The sequence below is a fragment of the Pomacea canaliculata genome, linkage group LG4, assembly GCF_003073045.1.
Source record: "Pomacea canaliculata isolate SZHN2017 linkage group LG4, ASM307304v1, whole genome shotgun sequence".
In the NCBI taxonomy this organism is placed as follows: domain Eukaryota; kingdom Metazoa; phylum Mollusca; class Gastropoda; order Architaenioglossa; family Ampullariidae; genus Pomacea; species Pomacea canaliculata.
In genome coordinates this window covers 10,506,554-10,519,595 of record NC_037593.1, presented here as the reverse complement: position 1 = coordinate 10,519,595, position 13,042 = coordinate 10,506,554, and the positions used below count along the sequence as shown (strand labels likewise).

The 13,042-nt window shown below is 46.3% G+C and overlaps 1 protein-coding gene across 3 annotated transcripts; it reads right to left on the bottom strand.

Moving 5' to 3' along the window:
- Positions 1-252: 252 nt before the first annotated feature.
- Positions 253-10,518, bottom strand: LOC112563089 (carbohydrate sulfotransferase 9-like). Of its 3 annotated transcripts, XR_003098961.1 has the most exons (6): positions 10,353-10,518; positions 9,871-9,947; positions 4,779-4,896; positions 3,461-4,505; positions 1,251-2,805; positions 253-725 (listed from the first exon to the last, which is right to left on the bottom strand). XR_003098961.1 is itself a non-coding variant. In XM_025236818.1 (5 exons), the coding sequence occupies exons 1-5, from the start codon at positions 10,366-10,368 to the stop codon at positions 2,220-2,222; spliced, it is 1,842 nt and encodes a 613-aa protein (XP_025092603.1). In that variant the 5' UTR covers positions 10,369-10,518; the 3' UTR covers positions 253-2,219. The 3 variants fall into 3 exon arrangements, 2 of the variants coding, with proteins under 2 accessions (XP_025092603.1, XP_025092604.1); XM_025236818.1 differs by having other exon boundaries at positions 253-2,805; XM_025236819.1 differs by having other exon boundaries at positions 253-2,805; positions 4,779-4,810; positions 10,353-10,373.
- Between the last annotated feature and the right edge of the window lie 2,524 nt (positions 10,519-13,042).

The window sequence follows — 13,042 nt, the reverse complement described above, 5'->3', positions numbered from 1 at the left end:
TAAAAGTAGCCAAAAGAAGCTGGCTACATTTTAAAAGTAGCCCAAAGTAGCTGGCTATTTTTTGGAAAATTGTAGCTGTAGTGTGCCCGGCTACATATTGAAAAAAAGTAGCTGTAGCCTAGCCGGCTACAAATTAAAAGTAGCTTGCCCATCCCTGGCAGGAAGGGACTCACGACTTTCACGTACCAGGTAAATGCCGCAGTCAAGGTAGATGCAGATACTCACCCAATTAAACAATCACAAGAAATTATGTAATATTCAGAATAAGATAAACTTTATAATAATTAATAATCACATTCCAGGTTTGAAAGTCAGTGTGCCAAAAAAGCATGTCCATTGATTAACACCTTTGATGTGTAATAGCTTTTGCTCATTCTGTTACCCCATAAATAAAAATTTCTCCTCTCTCTCTCTCTCACACAGAGGTCGTGATCGAAATTAAAAGGAACGGGAGCAGGCAGTGTAAAAATAATTTTTTTTTAAAGTTGACAGCTCTCGCTGTGATTTGATTTTTAAAAAAAACCTTTACAATATCAGCTACAGATATTGCATAGAAATGCTGTTGCTGCCGATGAGAACTGACGTGATCAGGTCAGGAGGTCAGAGTCGGTCAAACATCGACCACCTGCCATAGAACCTGAATGGAGCTTCCAGCTGACGTGACGTGGGCAGAACTGGCTGAAGTGGTTGGTCCCATAGAGCGGTCAGACATGGATGAAGGGAATCTGCTGGTCAAGAACGAGTTGTGGTCAGAGGTTCGACAGTATTGTGGCCGTTACTGACTTTTTTGGGGTTTTTCAAGGGTCAGGGACTCAGAGGAGGCTAATAAAATAACGACGGCTATGTCACACTTATAATTTTGATTGACGTTTTTCTTTCATCTTTAATCACTAGATCTGCGTGTCAGCGCACACACACACATATGCGCGCGGGTCTCCACATGCATTCACTGCCGATGACTGGCAATGATTTTGTCCTTTAGCTTTTGCCCTATTCATCTGGCCGTTTTGTTTTTTTTTTTTGTTGTTGTTTTTTTTTTTTTTTCATTTAGTCCCCTTCTCAGTTTTATTCCTCAATAAACTGGCGCTTGTCACTATCTCTTTTTTCCCCCGGGATCGTGTCTATGCCCTCCTAAAAGCATAGAGGACTCTTTATAACCAGAAATTTTTTTCTGTTTTCAAAACCTCCGTCATTACACGCAAGAAATGATTCGCATTTGACTCGTCTTGAAAACTTTTTTTGTGCTTTACCTTTCGCAACGCCGTCATGTTCTTTTTATCCACTTCCTTGTCGCTGCCCACGTCTCATATTAAGGTCATCAACCGACAACTTTCACATGTCGGCGCATGTCCTGGGGGCGAAGGTCTTCACATCATACATAATATGCAAGTCGAGGGAAAAGCGTCTCAAAGCTTCGCATAGAAGATCAAAAAGTATCACAGCCAGGATAAAGCCAGGTCACAAAATATGACGTTAGATAAGTGACGGTTTTACCGATAGGCGATAACAAAATATCTCGTCAAAACTAAAACATTTTCATGGCAACAACCGTATCGTTGTGTAGCGAGGTCTGGCGAATAGTGCGATGCGTGCATGCGCTGTCACGCGACTGCGTGACACTCGTTGTTACAGTGATAGATGACTGTGACGTGCACAGAATGTGTCATGTGACAACGAGTCTAGTGCCTGGGCATAGTCATGCGTGTACATATTGGATGGCAGTTGGGTGTTGCACAGGAAAATGTTTTTGTGTTCTCTCTTTCTCTCTTGCTTTTGGCCCTCGGTTCTTCCTCCCTCTCCCCCTCCCCCGCCGTTTTGGTTTGTTTTGTAAGGTTCACTGCACCAATGCTACACACTCCCAACAACAGGCTCATTAACTCCGATCTAATCTGCTGGTCTGTATACCACTTAGTTCTAGGTGTCACATGCACTTACCAAGGTATCAAAACACTTTCTGCGGTTTATGTCAACCCACTATTACATTAATCACCTCAACCTAGCCGACTGTTCACTTCCTTTACTCCTGACCCCATATCACTGGGTCAGAGTGTCTAGACTCCTCTGGTCATTGTCAAACCTACTCGCCACATTCCACTCCTCGCTGTTACCTACCCTTTCAACCCGTAATGCAGGTCCCGAAAGTCCAGGTGAAAGGCGACTAAGCGTCTGTAAGGTAGGAACTCCTCCACTAAGCACCCTGAAGAGTGTCGTCACCACCTCTAGGCACGAAAAGGGGAACTCGAATACCCGAACAACTTGAAATCGAGGTCGTACTTCTCCCTGAGGCTCTGTAGAAGTTCCGGTGATAGAGACCGATACGCCTCCTCCATCAGGTATCGTTTCTGCTCTTTCAGGCGTTTCTCCAGGCCCTCCGATGCCCGGAATCTGCTTATCACGTGATCCGTGAATGACGTCACTGAAAACGACGTCAGAGCTTGCTCGTACTGCACCTCTATGGGGAGGTAACCGTTGATCTGAAACGTCTTCCACAGCAGGCGGGCCAGTTCCGTCTCAGTCAGACAGTCGCTGGGCAAGGATGGGGTGTCAAGGAGGACGAAGTTGTACTCGATCAGCGTCCGCAGCTCGGCCTCGCGCTGTCCTCGTGACGTCAGATTGGTTAGCACCCACTCCACGCCCATGCGCCGCAGGACCGGACGTGCATCCCGCGAGAAGGTGTGAAGGTCCGAGACGACGTGGGGGCGGAAACGACAAGGGTCGCAGCGCTGATGGATGGGCTCCCAATGGGAGTTGCGGACGCTTAGACTCCACTGAACGAACTCGGAAAACGTGACGTCATGGCCACACCTGCAGACGACAAACCACAATGACCTTGTTACCAAAAGTTCAAACGTTAGTCAGGGTTCGTAGACATAAGGATCACATTAACCCAGGGTTAGGTCTGGATCGAAATTGTTTAATTAGAAAGCCACAGGTATAGGAGCTAATAATCGAGTCATTTACAGTCCACAGAGGAATTGCTGTGACTGTAGGTTGTGACTGTTCTGGTTTCAACTCTCATCTCGGGCACGCTGTTCTTTCCCTGCGTGTGGCATCTGCCGTGATGTATCTTTAGCTGCTGGCTCGTCGTAAAACAGCAAACCCCTTCCCTTTTGTTTGCACGAATTGCGCCACCTGTGAAATATTGTCGCCCTTTGGATCTGAACCATCAACAGTTTGTCTAGCAGCAAATCTCCTATGCTATCGCATAATTACCTATCTTGCTCATCACCAGAAGAGTTCAAAATAATAAGTTATGTAGTGCATTTCCCCGCTAGAACACATACAGTAGTACACACTGTAAAGTACAAACCCAATTACAGGAGGACTGGGAGGGTGTGACAGAAGGAGACCAGCTTCTAATGGAGGTACTTGGTACGATGCACCAGAGATATTTTAATAAGATGTCATGGTCTCGAAGCGATTAGTCTTTCTCTTGTCTACAAGTTTACCACTGTCTTACCTCTTGGATTTCTGGCTCGGGTGTGTCCTGAAACGACGAACAGCTGGCACGCCCATGGTTTTCCAGAAATCGGGTAACATCATCTTGTCCACGTAAGCACTCCACAGACGCGAGAACGGATCACGTGTCACGACAAAGCGCAGGGTGTCGGGGGCCATGGCATCTTTCTCATAGTACCACAGAGGACCACCGTGGGGGTAATTACTTTCGTTGTTGCTGCTGTTGCCACCGGCGTGCACGGTCAGGCGAGGGATATCCCAGGGCGACCTGGCCGACCCCGTTCTGTTAGTGACAAAAGCGAACACCCGCATCCAGAAGGTGCATCCAGCTTTAGGCACGAAGCAGTAGGCGGTGCGGCTACCCGGGTCGTAGAAGACACCCTTTACTCTCTCCACAGAGGACACAGCACCCGTGGTACGCCCGACCGCGGTTTTGTGATCGCGATTAACTTCGGCAGAAGTCTGGTTCCTGCGTACAGCAGGACAAAGGGCGGCGATGCGCTGGACGCGGTCCCGCAGGTCCTTCACGAGCGTCACCGTGTCTTTCTCGGATGGCGCCAATCCCCCAGTCTGCTGGGAGGCAGAAGATGAGACCCCTCCTCGTGCTTCGGATGACGTTTGGGCTTGACCCACCCCACTCTCTTGACCTTGCTCTGTTTGACCTCTGACTCCTTGGAGCGGAAGAATAACAAATAATTCTTCCTCCTGCTTGCCGATCACTCCTAAACTCGCAGTCAAGCTGACGGATTCGACCTTTCTAGCAGCTTTCTGGTCAGAGTGCACGACCTTTGACCACGGATATGGTCCCTGCCCCGGGATGGCGTTCTTGAGCAGCCTCTCCACGAGCCGGAATGTGTGTTGCGTGTCCAGGGCACTGGACCATCCACCCTCGTTTGGCTTAATGTCTGTCACCTGAGTATTGTCACCATTATTGCGGCTTCCTTCGTGCTGCCACCTGGTGCTTGTGAAATTTCCCTTGTTGCTGAGCAAATGCCGCAGCATGCCCTCTGTCTCCAAAAGGTACTCGTAACACCAGCGATGACACTCTGGGAGACAAAAAGATCTCAGGGAAACTCCATCTCGTGAAAGTAACGAATAAAGTGTATGTGTGTGTGTGTGTGTGCGCGCGCGCGCGTATGTCTTGCATGCATATTTTCAATCTCGTGATCTTTAGGCACATTATCTCTGTAGACACTTGTGCGTATCTTTCTGTTGGCACTACTTTACAAAGAGAGTGTTTAATTGGCTTACTCACTCACTCGCTTAACCAGCCATTCACTCCGCTGTTCTGTCACTCACAAGCTCACTCATTCATGTACCTGAACTGGGAACTTCGATTTCCTTGGAGACTCTGTAGGTGTCTTGGCGTTTCCAGGATATCAGAAAGAGAGCGCACAAGCACGTGACAAATGTGAACATGTAAACCTTGTCTAGGCGCTGAAATCAATATAACGTAATATAATGGAATATAAACGAACTTGGAAATAGGTTTTCGCAACTATAGTGATTATATAGCAGAGTCTAAAGTTTGAGGCGTATTGTGAGGTGCAAAGAACAGTTAATGATTTGGTAAAGCTCAGTGCAAAATGTTATTTCCCCAAATCTAGGTGAGTACCCCACCTCTGTTCTCGAACTACATGGCTACAAACGCCTTCACGAGCAACAAGAGGTCAACACAGACATAAAGAATTAACGTGGATATATTTAAGTTGTAAAGCACTCGGCCAATGGAAGAGCGTGGACCATATGTTAATTGTGCTTATCTGTGCACAAACAGTACGTCACGATTTTGACCTACTTTCTGTGGAGGGAGAGAATACCCTGGAAACAGACCGCTTCACGTGTCTGGGGAGCATTGTCAACAAGGACGGTGGATATCAAAAGCTGCATCAACAAGGCCAGGCATGCCTTCAACAGCCTATCCCCCATCTGGAACTCCCGAGCATTATCCTCCCGCAGTAAGACCCGCATCTTCAACACCAGTGTGAAGGCAGTCCTGCTGTATGGTTCTGAAACCTGGAGAGTGACAAACACTGTCAACAACAAACTCCAGACCTTTACCAACCGATGCCTACGCCATATTCTGTGAATAAGATGGCTGGGAAAGATCTCCAACAGCAGCCTGTGGAAAAGAACCAACCAGAATGCCACTAGCCAAGACATCAAAAAGCGCAAATGGGGCTGGATAGGACACACCCTGCGCAAACCAGCTGACACCATTGCCAAACAGGCACTTGACTGGAACCCTCAGGGGAAGAGGAGAGTTGGGAGGCCAAAGCAGACTTGGAAAAGAACAGTAGAGAGCGAGGCAAAGGACATCGGAACCACATGGGCCCAACTAAGGGGGGCGGGGTGGTTGCCCAAAACCAGATCCGCTGGTAAAGTGTTGTTGCGGCCCTATACTCCTCGAGGAGTAACAAGGAATAAACTTCTGTGGAGGGGAAGTGGGCATTCACCCAGAACTGAGGAAAGAGTCTTGCAGTCATCATTATCCAGTCGTTAGAAACAAATTGCGCCCCACTAGATCTTTAAGTTCTGTTCAGGGCTTGTGCTCAGCTATTTCGTGTCCTAGACGAAAGCCACATAAAACTCTCTTCCTTCCCTCTCCGCTTCCATGGAATCGGAACCATCAATGACAACGGAGAGAGACTGGCAGACTTTTGTGAAGAAAACAACCTACTGATTGGAGGCACACTCTTCCAACACAAAGAGATCCACAAGGCAACGTGGACATCACCAGATGGGATCACAAAGAACCAGATAGACCATGTCATCATCAACCGAAAATGGAGGAGCTCACTTCAAGATGTTAGAGCCTACAGAGGAGCAGACGTTGCCAGTGACCACACTCTTGTGATAGCCACAGTTTCTCTGAAGCTACATCGATCACGAGGAAAACAGGCACGTCAGCAGAGAGTGGACTCCGGCAAACTGAAAAATCCAGCCACCGAAAGAGCCTTTGCTATGGAAGTAAAGAACAGGTTCCAGGCACTAGGAGACCAACAAGAGATGACCTTAGGCGACTTCAATCGAGTCTTACAGGAATCAGGAGAGAAAATACTGGGCTTCCAACGGAAAAAGAAAGAACAGTGGATCAGAGAAGAGACATGGAAGAAGTTAGAAGAGAGAAAGTCAGCCAAACAAAGAATCAACAGCACCAGATCTGAACGCCTGAAGGAACAACTCAGACAAAGATATGCAAAACTAAACAAAGAGGTAAAGAGGATGGCAAGAACCGACAAAAGATACCACATAGAGAAACTGGCAGATGAAGCAGAAAATGCAGCAAGTAAAAATGACCTGAAGACACTGTACAAGATAAACAAACAGCTAAACAACGGGTTTAAGAACAGTGAGGTGCCAGTGAAAGACGTGAACGGTAATGTCATCGAGGGAGAGGCAGAAAAACTACAGCGCTGGAAGGAACATTTTGAGTCGGTTCTGAACAGACCAGATCCCCCTCAGCTTGCAGACATCCAGCCAGCAGCTATAGACCTTGACATCTGCACATACCCACCAAGCCTGGAAGAAGTGACAGCAGCAGTCAAGACAATGAAGAGCGGCAAAGCACCAGGGGCAGATGGAATAACAGCAGAGATGTTGAAAGCAGATGTGAATGTGACAGCTCCCAAGCTGACTGAAATCTTCAGGCAAATTTGGGAATCAGGGCAGCTCCCTGTTGCGTGGAAGACAGGACTCATCTTCAAGTTACCCAAGAAAGGAGATCTTGGAGACTGCAATAATTGGAGGGGCATAACACTTCTTTCCCTCACCAGCAAGGTCTTCAGCAAGATTGTTTTGTCAAGACTGACGGCAACTCTTGAGAAAGACCTCCGACCACAGCAAGCAGGATTTCGCCCTGGGCGATCCTGCTCCGAACACATCTTCGTTCTGCGACAGATTCTGGAGCAGAGCAACGAATGGAACACACCGCTGTACATCAATTTCATCGACCTGGAGAAGGCTTTTGACAGCATCCACCGCGAGTCCTTATGGAAGATCCTGAGGCATTACGGAGTCCCTGCAAAACTTGTTCAGGTCATTGCAATGCTGTACAGCGATTTCAAATCCCAGGTTGTCTGTGACACGGAGCTTACAGACCCCTTCAACGTCAGTACCGGGGTGAATCAGGGTTGCATTCTGTCGCCGTTCCTCTTCATCCTGGCCATGGACTGGATCATGAAGACTTCCACCGACAGTGAGAGGAGAGGGATCAGATGGACCATGACTATGACAGCAACAACAGCACTGGAAGACTTGGACTTTGCTGATGACATTGCCCTGCTGTCACACCGCCACCAAGACATGCATGAAAAAACAAAGGCCTTCTCAGAAACAGCTGGAAACCTTGGCTTGAAGGTCAGCACAAAGAAAACGAAAAGTATGAGAGTGAACGCCAGAGTCCAAGACAGCATCAAACTAAATGGAGAAGAGATTGAGGAAGTTGACAGTTTTTCCTATCTTGGGTCCAAAATGTCAAACACCGGGGATGCGGAGGTGGAGATTCGAGCCCGACTGGCGAAAGCTAGTCAGGCCTTCGCCTCACTCAGGAGCACATGGAAGGCAAAAAACATCAGCCAGAAGATCAAGCTGAGAATCTTCAAGTCAAATGTGATCAGCACCCTCCTTTACGGATCAGAATCTTGGAAGATGACCAAAACCATCAGTAACAAGCTTGACGTCTTCCAAAACAGATGCCTCAGGCGCATACTTAACATCTTTTGGCCAAACACCATCACCAACGAAGAACTCCACCGAAGAACTGAAACCGAGTCCATCACCACGCAGGTTCAACGAAGGCGTTGGCGATGGATTGGACATGTGCTCCGCCAGCAGACAGCAGACCTCTCCAGAGTCGCCCTACGATGGACTCCAGACGGCCGAAGAAAACGAGGCCGCCCAAAGGAAACTTGGAGAAGAACGGTGGAAAGGGAGATAAAAGGAAAGGGCTGGACATGGGGTCACCTAGAGCGGGTTTCAGCCGATCGACATCGGTGGCGGACTCTGGTTGAGGCCTTATGTGCAACCTGATGCACGAAGAGGAATAGATAGATTCCCTCTCCGCTTCAAAGCAAAAAAAGCAGACAACACATTAAACATTGTTTTTCTTTGCAAAATAGTTTAAATGGTAATGATTACACCTCAGCTTCCGGTCCTGGAAATAAACTCTCTTCTTTTCAGTTAGATGACATTAATAATGACGGTGACAATGTTTCATGGAAACTCTTTCAACTTGAACTCCATCAGAGTTCGTCAGTTTAAATTAAATCCTAAATTTATTAACTTTGACTCTTTTCCCATCTCGGCGCCCTCGCGCTTTAGTGCTCGCGCTCGCTCTGCTTACTTTGCCCAATGCCAGAGAGGCCAACCGTAAAGTTGCTTGGAGTAGGATGTGGAACAAGCTGGATGTAATAAAAGGTTATTGGTGCAATGCTGGGGGCTTCTCGTGTACAGGGGTACGAGATGTCCCTATGAATACATATGGGTGACAACCGAGAAAAATGTTTCGCAACTTTTGCAAAGCCAGTGTTCACGCAGGTAACCAGGGGCAACGAGACAGCAGCGTAGGCTTTAGTGGCGACACAAAGAGAGAGATTGAGAGCGTTCACTTGACTTGTCAGCGAGTATTCGGTATGTCTGACCTACAGAGGCCTCCAGCAATCTCTTATCTTCTTTCACTTATTCCTATAACCCGTTAGGTGTGTTACAGTCCTGCGAGAGCTGTCTGTGTTTAATATTTAGGACGGCCTAGTGACATAGGTACTTGCTCTCTGCAGACCCTCATGATAATTCTGTATCTGCTTTCCTAACGATGGCGAACACGAGGAACCGCTCACAGGCAATTGTTTCATAAATCTTAAGATCGTAAGAAGGTTATGGTTCTACTGCTCGACTGTGTTGAACTATAATGTCAAATAAAACCATATTTGAAAAAAGTTCAAAACCATCAAACACGTCCAGGTGAAATAAATATTACCTTCATCAGTAAGAATAACTCACTGACACACTCACGCGTGCGTGCAAGCGTCTGTGTATGTATTATTTTCAAACATCACCATTAACAAGCACCAACAGATATCAAAATCGTGACATCGCGATATGCTTAATTAACATATAGTTGCAGCACTCCCACTGGCTGAGGCGCTCATCATTCAAACATATCATTGTACAATGCTGACGTCTACATACCCAGACAAAGGAACTTTGAAAAAAAGCCTTAAAGCTTACATTTTTCAGAACACTTTACAGGTTAACTGTGCGTGCATGTATGTGCATGTGTTTATATGTATATGTTGTGGGTGGTTAGTCGTTTCTAGCAAGGACCAGGCGCTTTATCACTATTACGATGCAGTGTCCGCATTATTTGTCTACGTCACTGCATTATGTAGACACCTCACGTGACTGACTTACACATTTGGCGATTCGCTTGATCCCGCAGATCGCCATCCACAGCTGCTTTCCCGTCAAGAATCGGCTCCCGTCGACCTCTGTAGATGTGCAATCATCACAAAATCATTTCACATCACTACAGCAACAAGAACAAAGTGTATGACTATTCTTAATACATATAATCATCTAGCAACGCCTTGTAACATCCTCAGACTTGTTTTAATGATGTTGTTAAAGAGGACAAGGCCATAATGTGTGAATACATAAGAATCCGATGAATTATACTGCTTTCCATAGCTCTCTTGTAGACTGAAGTATTGTCAACATATCGACCCTTCATCGAATCTTGTGCCGTCCGGTAATGACTGAACTTATCTACAGATCTCACCTGTGCTTGTCTACTAGAGATACTACTTCATGTTTCATGCATTTTATACAACATGGTAATTGTCATAATAGTAACAGTAGTAATAATATTAACACAGAACAATGAAGTGACTTACTGGCCGGCCACACCATGGTAGGTGAACAAGACACAAGGCAGAGCAATGCCACTGCACCCGATGACTGCTCTCCGTGATTTCAAGAACCCTTCCTCACAGTACACTTAGGAAAGTCGGGTACTCGCCGCACCTTCGGCTGCCAGGTCCAAATTAATTTGGGGTCAGGGAACGTGGGTAGGAGGGTAGCGGGTGGCGAACACTATACCAAGAAAAAGCAACGGGTCCAAGCTTGCCTGACACCTCCTCCCTTCACACAACCAGCTCTGTGGGTGAGAAGCGGGAGGCGGAACGATGTGAGCGACAAAGCCGTTGCTATAATAAACACTCTTGAATTGCCTTCATGATGACAGTTACCTGAATCGTATGCAATAATATTAATTAAACAGGTTAGTCGGCATGGCCATGATGTGTGAATGCTTCATTAGTTTTTTTCAACAGTGATCAGAGAAAGTACGAACTCTAAAGATCTTTGATGTTATGCTTTTATGTGCGTACGCGCGCGTGTATACGTTTGTGCGCGCTTGTGTTTCAGATCGTTCTTCAACCGGGAAAATACCATCATCGATCTTTTGACTAAGTTTGGTAAAGTTTTGTGTGAATGTCGCAGAAAGCCAGTGGCTTGTCTAACACTGACCCTAGGAGAGCAGCAAAAGAGCTCTCGGGTCTTGCCTGGTGATCAAGCCGTCGAAATCTGCCATCAGTTCCTGGTGTGGTAGTTAATTTAAAGGTAGAGTCAAGGCTGTGACGGTGATAAGGCTGTAACGTGCTGTGTGACGTCAGCGAGGGACAGGAAGAGTCGGTCATTGTTAGGATTTGAACTCAAGTGATCGGTGGTGTGCCGTTAGTTGGATTAGGGATATACATTAGTGATAACAATCAAGATGACTATGAGCAGTGTTCAAATCAGTTGAAGTGAGGCAATGTCGGTATCAAAGCCTTTTTTTTTTTTTTTTTTTTTTGGCAATTGGTATACTATCGCTCTAACCTTTTCGTAAATTTTTTTTCGTCGAGAAATCAATATTTTAAGTTTCGTTAATCTTCATCAACACCGATGTTGATCTCTGTCTAGTTCCATACTCCTTTCCATTGTAATAACAAAGCTGATTGCATGAATTAATAAACTATTTTTATTTACCGAACATAGAGTGTGCAGCACATCATCGCTTGAGTGGAGTGCAAGGAGAATAGTAATCATCTTCAATCTATATGAAATAACAAAGTTTTTGTCTTACTTTGACACCCATCCTTTGCGGTTTTTGATTTATCAGCGGTGGCGTAGAACCGGGAGGGGGAGGGACTTGCACAGAAGCGGAGCCGAGAGCCCAAAGTGTGGGCTTTATACCTTTATACCTTTATACCATCAAAGCTCCATGACAGTTAAAAACAACAAAGAGTGAATTCCGGAAATGGCTTTGTCTAAGTAAAATGGAATGAGACCGAAGTAAAACTTTATAGGCTGGCAAGTTTACCTGTCGATGCCAAGTTAAGACTGCTGGTGGAGGTTGGTAGCAAAGAATTTCAGTAACGAGAAGAAAAGTATGTATATCTGTCGACTAATATAACCCAAATCTTCCATTTCTTTGAGATTATCGAAGCATTTTATTTAACGATAACCTCTCATCCAATCTCTCAGCCTGGTAAGTGTGGCGGTCGATGGCTATTTTCATACAATGGACGTTGGTTGTGTTCTGTGATTCTTTCATATGTGTGTGAAAAGCGATTGGAATCGACAACCTGCCGTTCCTCATTGATCTATTTCCTCCTTTTTCAGCTCTATATCAACATGTTTCGCTGTTGCCACAACACGGCCATTATTTCTGTTTGGAGGTCGCACGTTGACTGACGAGTCGGAGGGGGGCAGGGCGTGAGTGCGACCACGAACTTGTATTTTATATACACATATATACACATTCATGGTGTGACACCACCATACAACACGCGACTGGGTGTGGGCGCTAAGAAGACTGTTCTGAGAAAAACGATCGTCTTCTACAGAATGGAGTGAATGGAGAACACCCCCCCCCCTCCCATTTCGAGCGAGGTACCTCGACACACACACACAGAAGCCCTCTAAAGTCTGTGACTCGTAAGTTAGCTTTTATTTGTCATCGTCATCATCTAATCTTTAGCTGCGTTATCGACGAAGTCAAACTAAAACCTAAATTTACTCGTTTTTACGGGCCTTCTAAAAGCAGGGCCACCCGGTGACGCAGCGGTAAAGCGCTTGTCATCAAGACAGTGAGGATGGTAGACTTGGGGGGCAGGGGTTCAGATCTCGCTTCCGCCGCACGTCTGTTCTCTTTGGATATGGTATCTGTTCACAAACTAGATCGCCATGACGTACAGCCTCGGTTGCTGACAGCGTGAAACACTAACGAGCTGGACTTGGTCGCATTTTAATGAAGGTATTTTCATCAGTTATTCAGCGCATGCGCAGTTCACACTTGCCGATGGATAGAGCGGAAGTTGGGGTTCAGGCAATGAATCTCTGTCGTTTTACCGAGGTAAATGTGCTTATACTGCTTTAGCCGAGAAACGGTTAAAACTGGTCTTGGAGAAGAAAAATCCCGGGAAGCTTTGACTCAGCAAAAGGATTTCGCTCAATGAGCAGAGCGTGTGACAGCAAGTAGACCTCGCTGTGTGGTGAGTGTGTATTGACTGCAAAAAGTTTGGGTGGAGACATCATGGAT

What these genes read in the sequence shown, in the direction of transcription:
- LOC112563089 (XM_025236818.1), bottom strand. An exon ending in TCAAGCGAATCGCCAAATGT is followed by an intron (nt 4,897 to 9,870) that starts GTAAGTCAGTCA and finishes TATTGATTTCAG; the next exon opens with CGCCTAGACAAGGTTTACAT. An exon ending in CCGAGCCAGAAATCCAAGAG is followed by an intron (nt 2,806 to 3,460) that starts GTAAGACAGTGG and finishes TGTCGTCTGCAG; the next exon opens with GTGTGGCCATGACGTCACGT.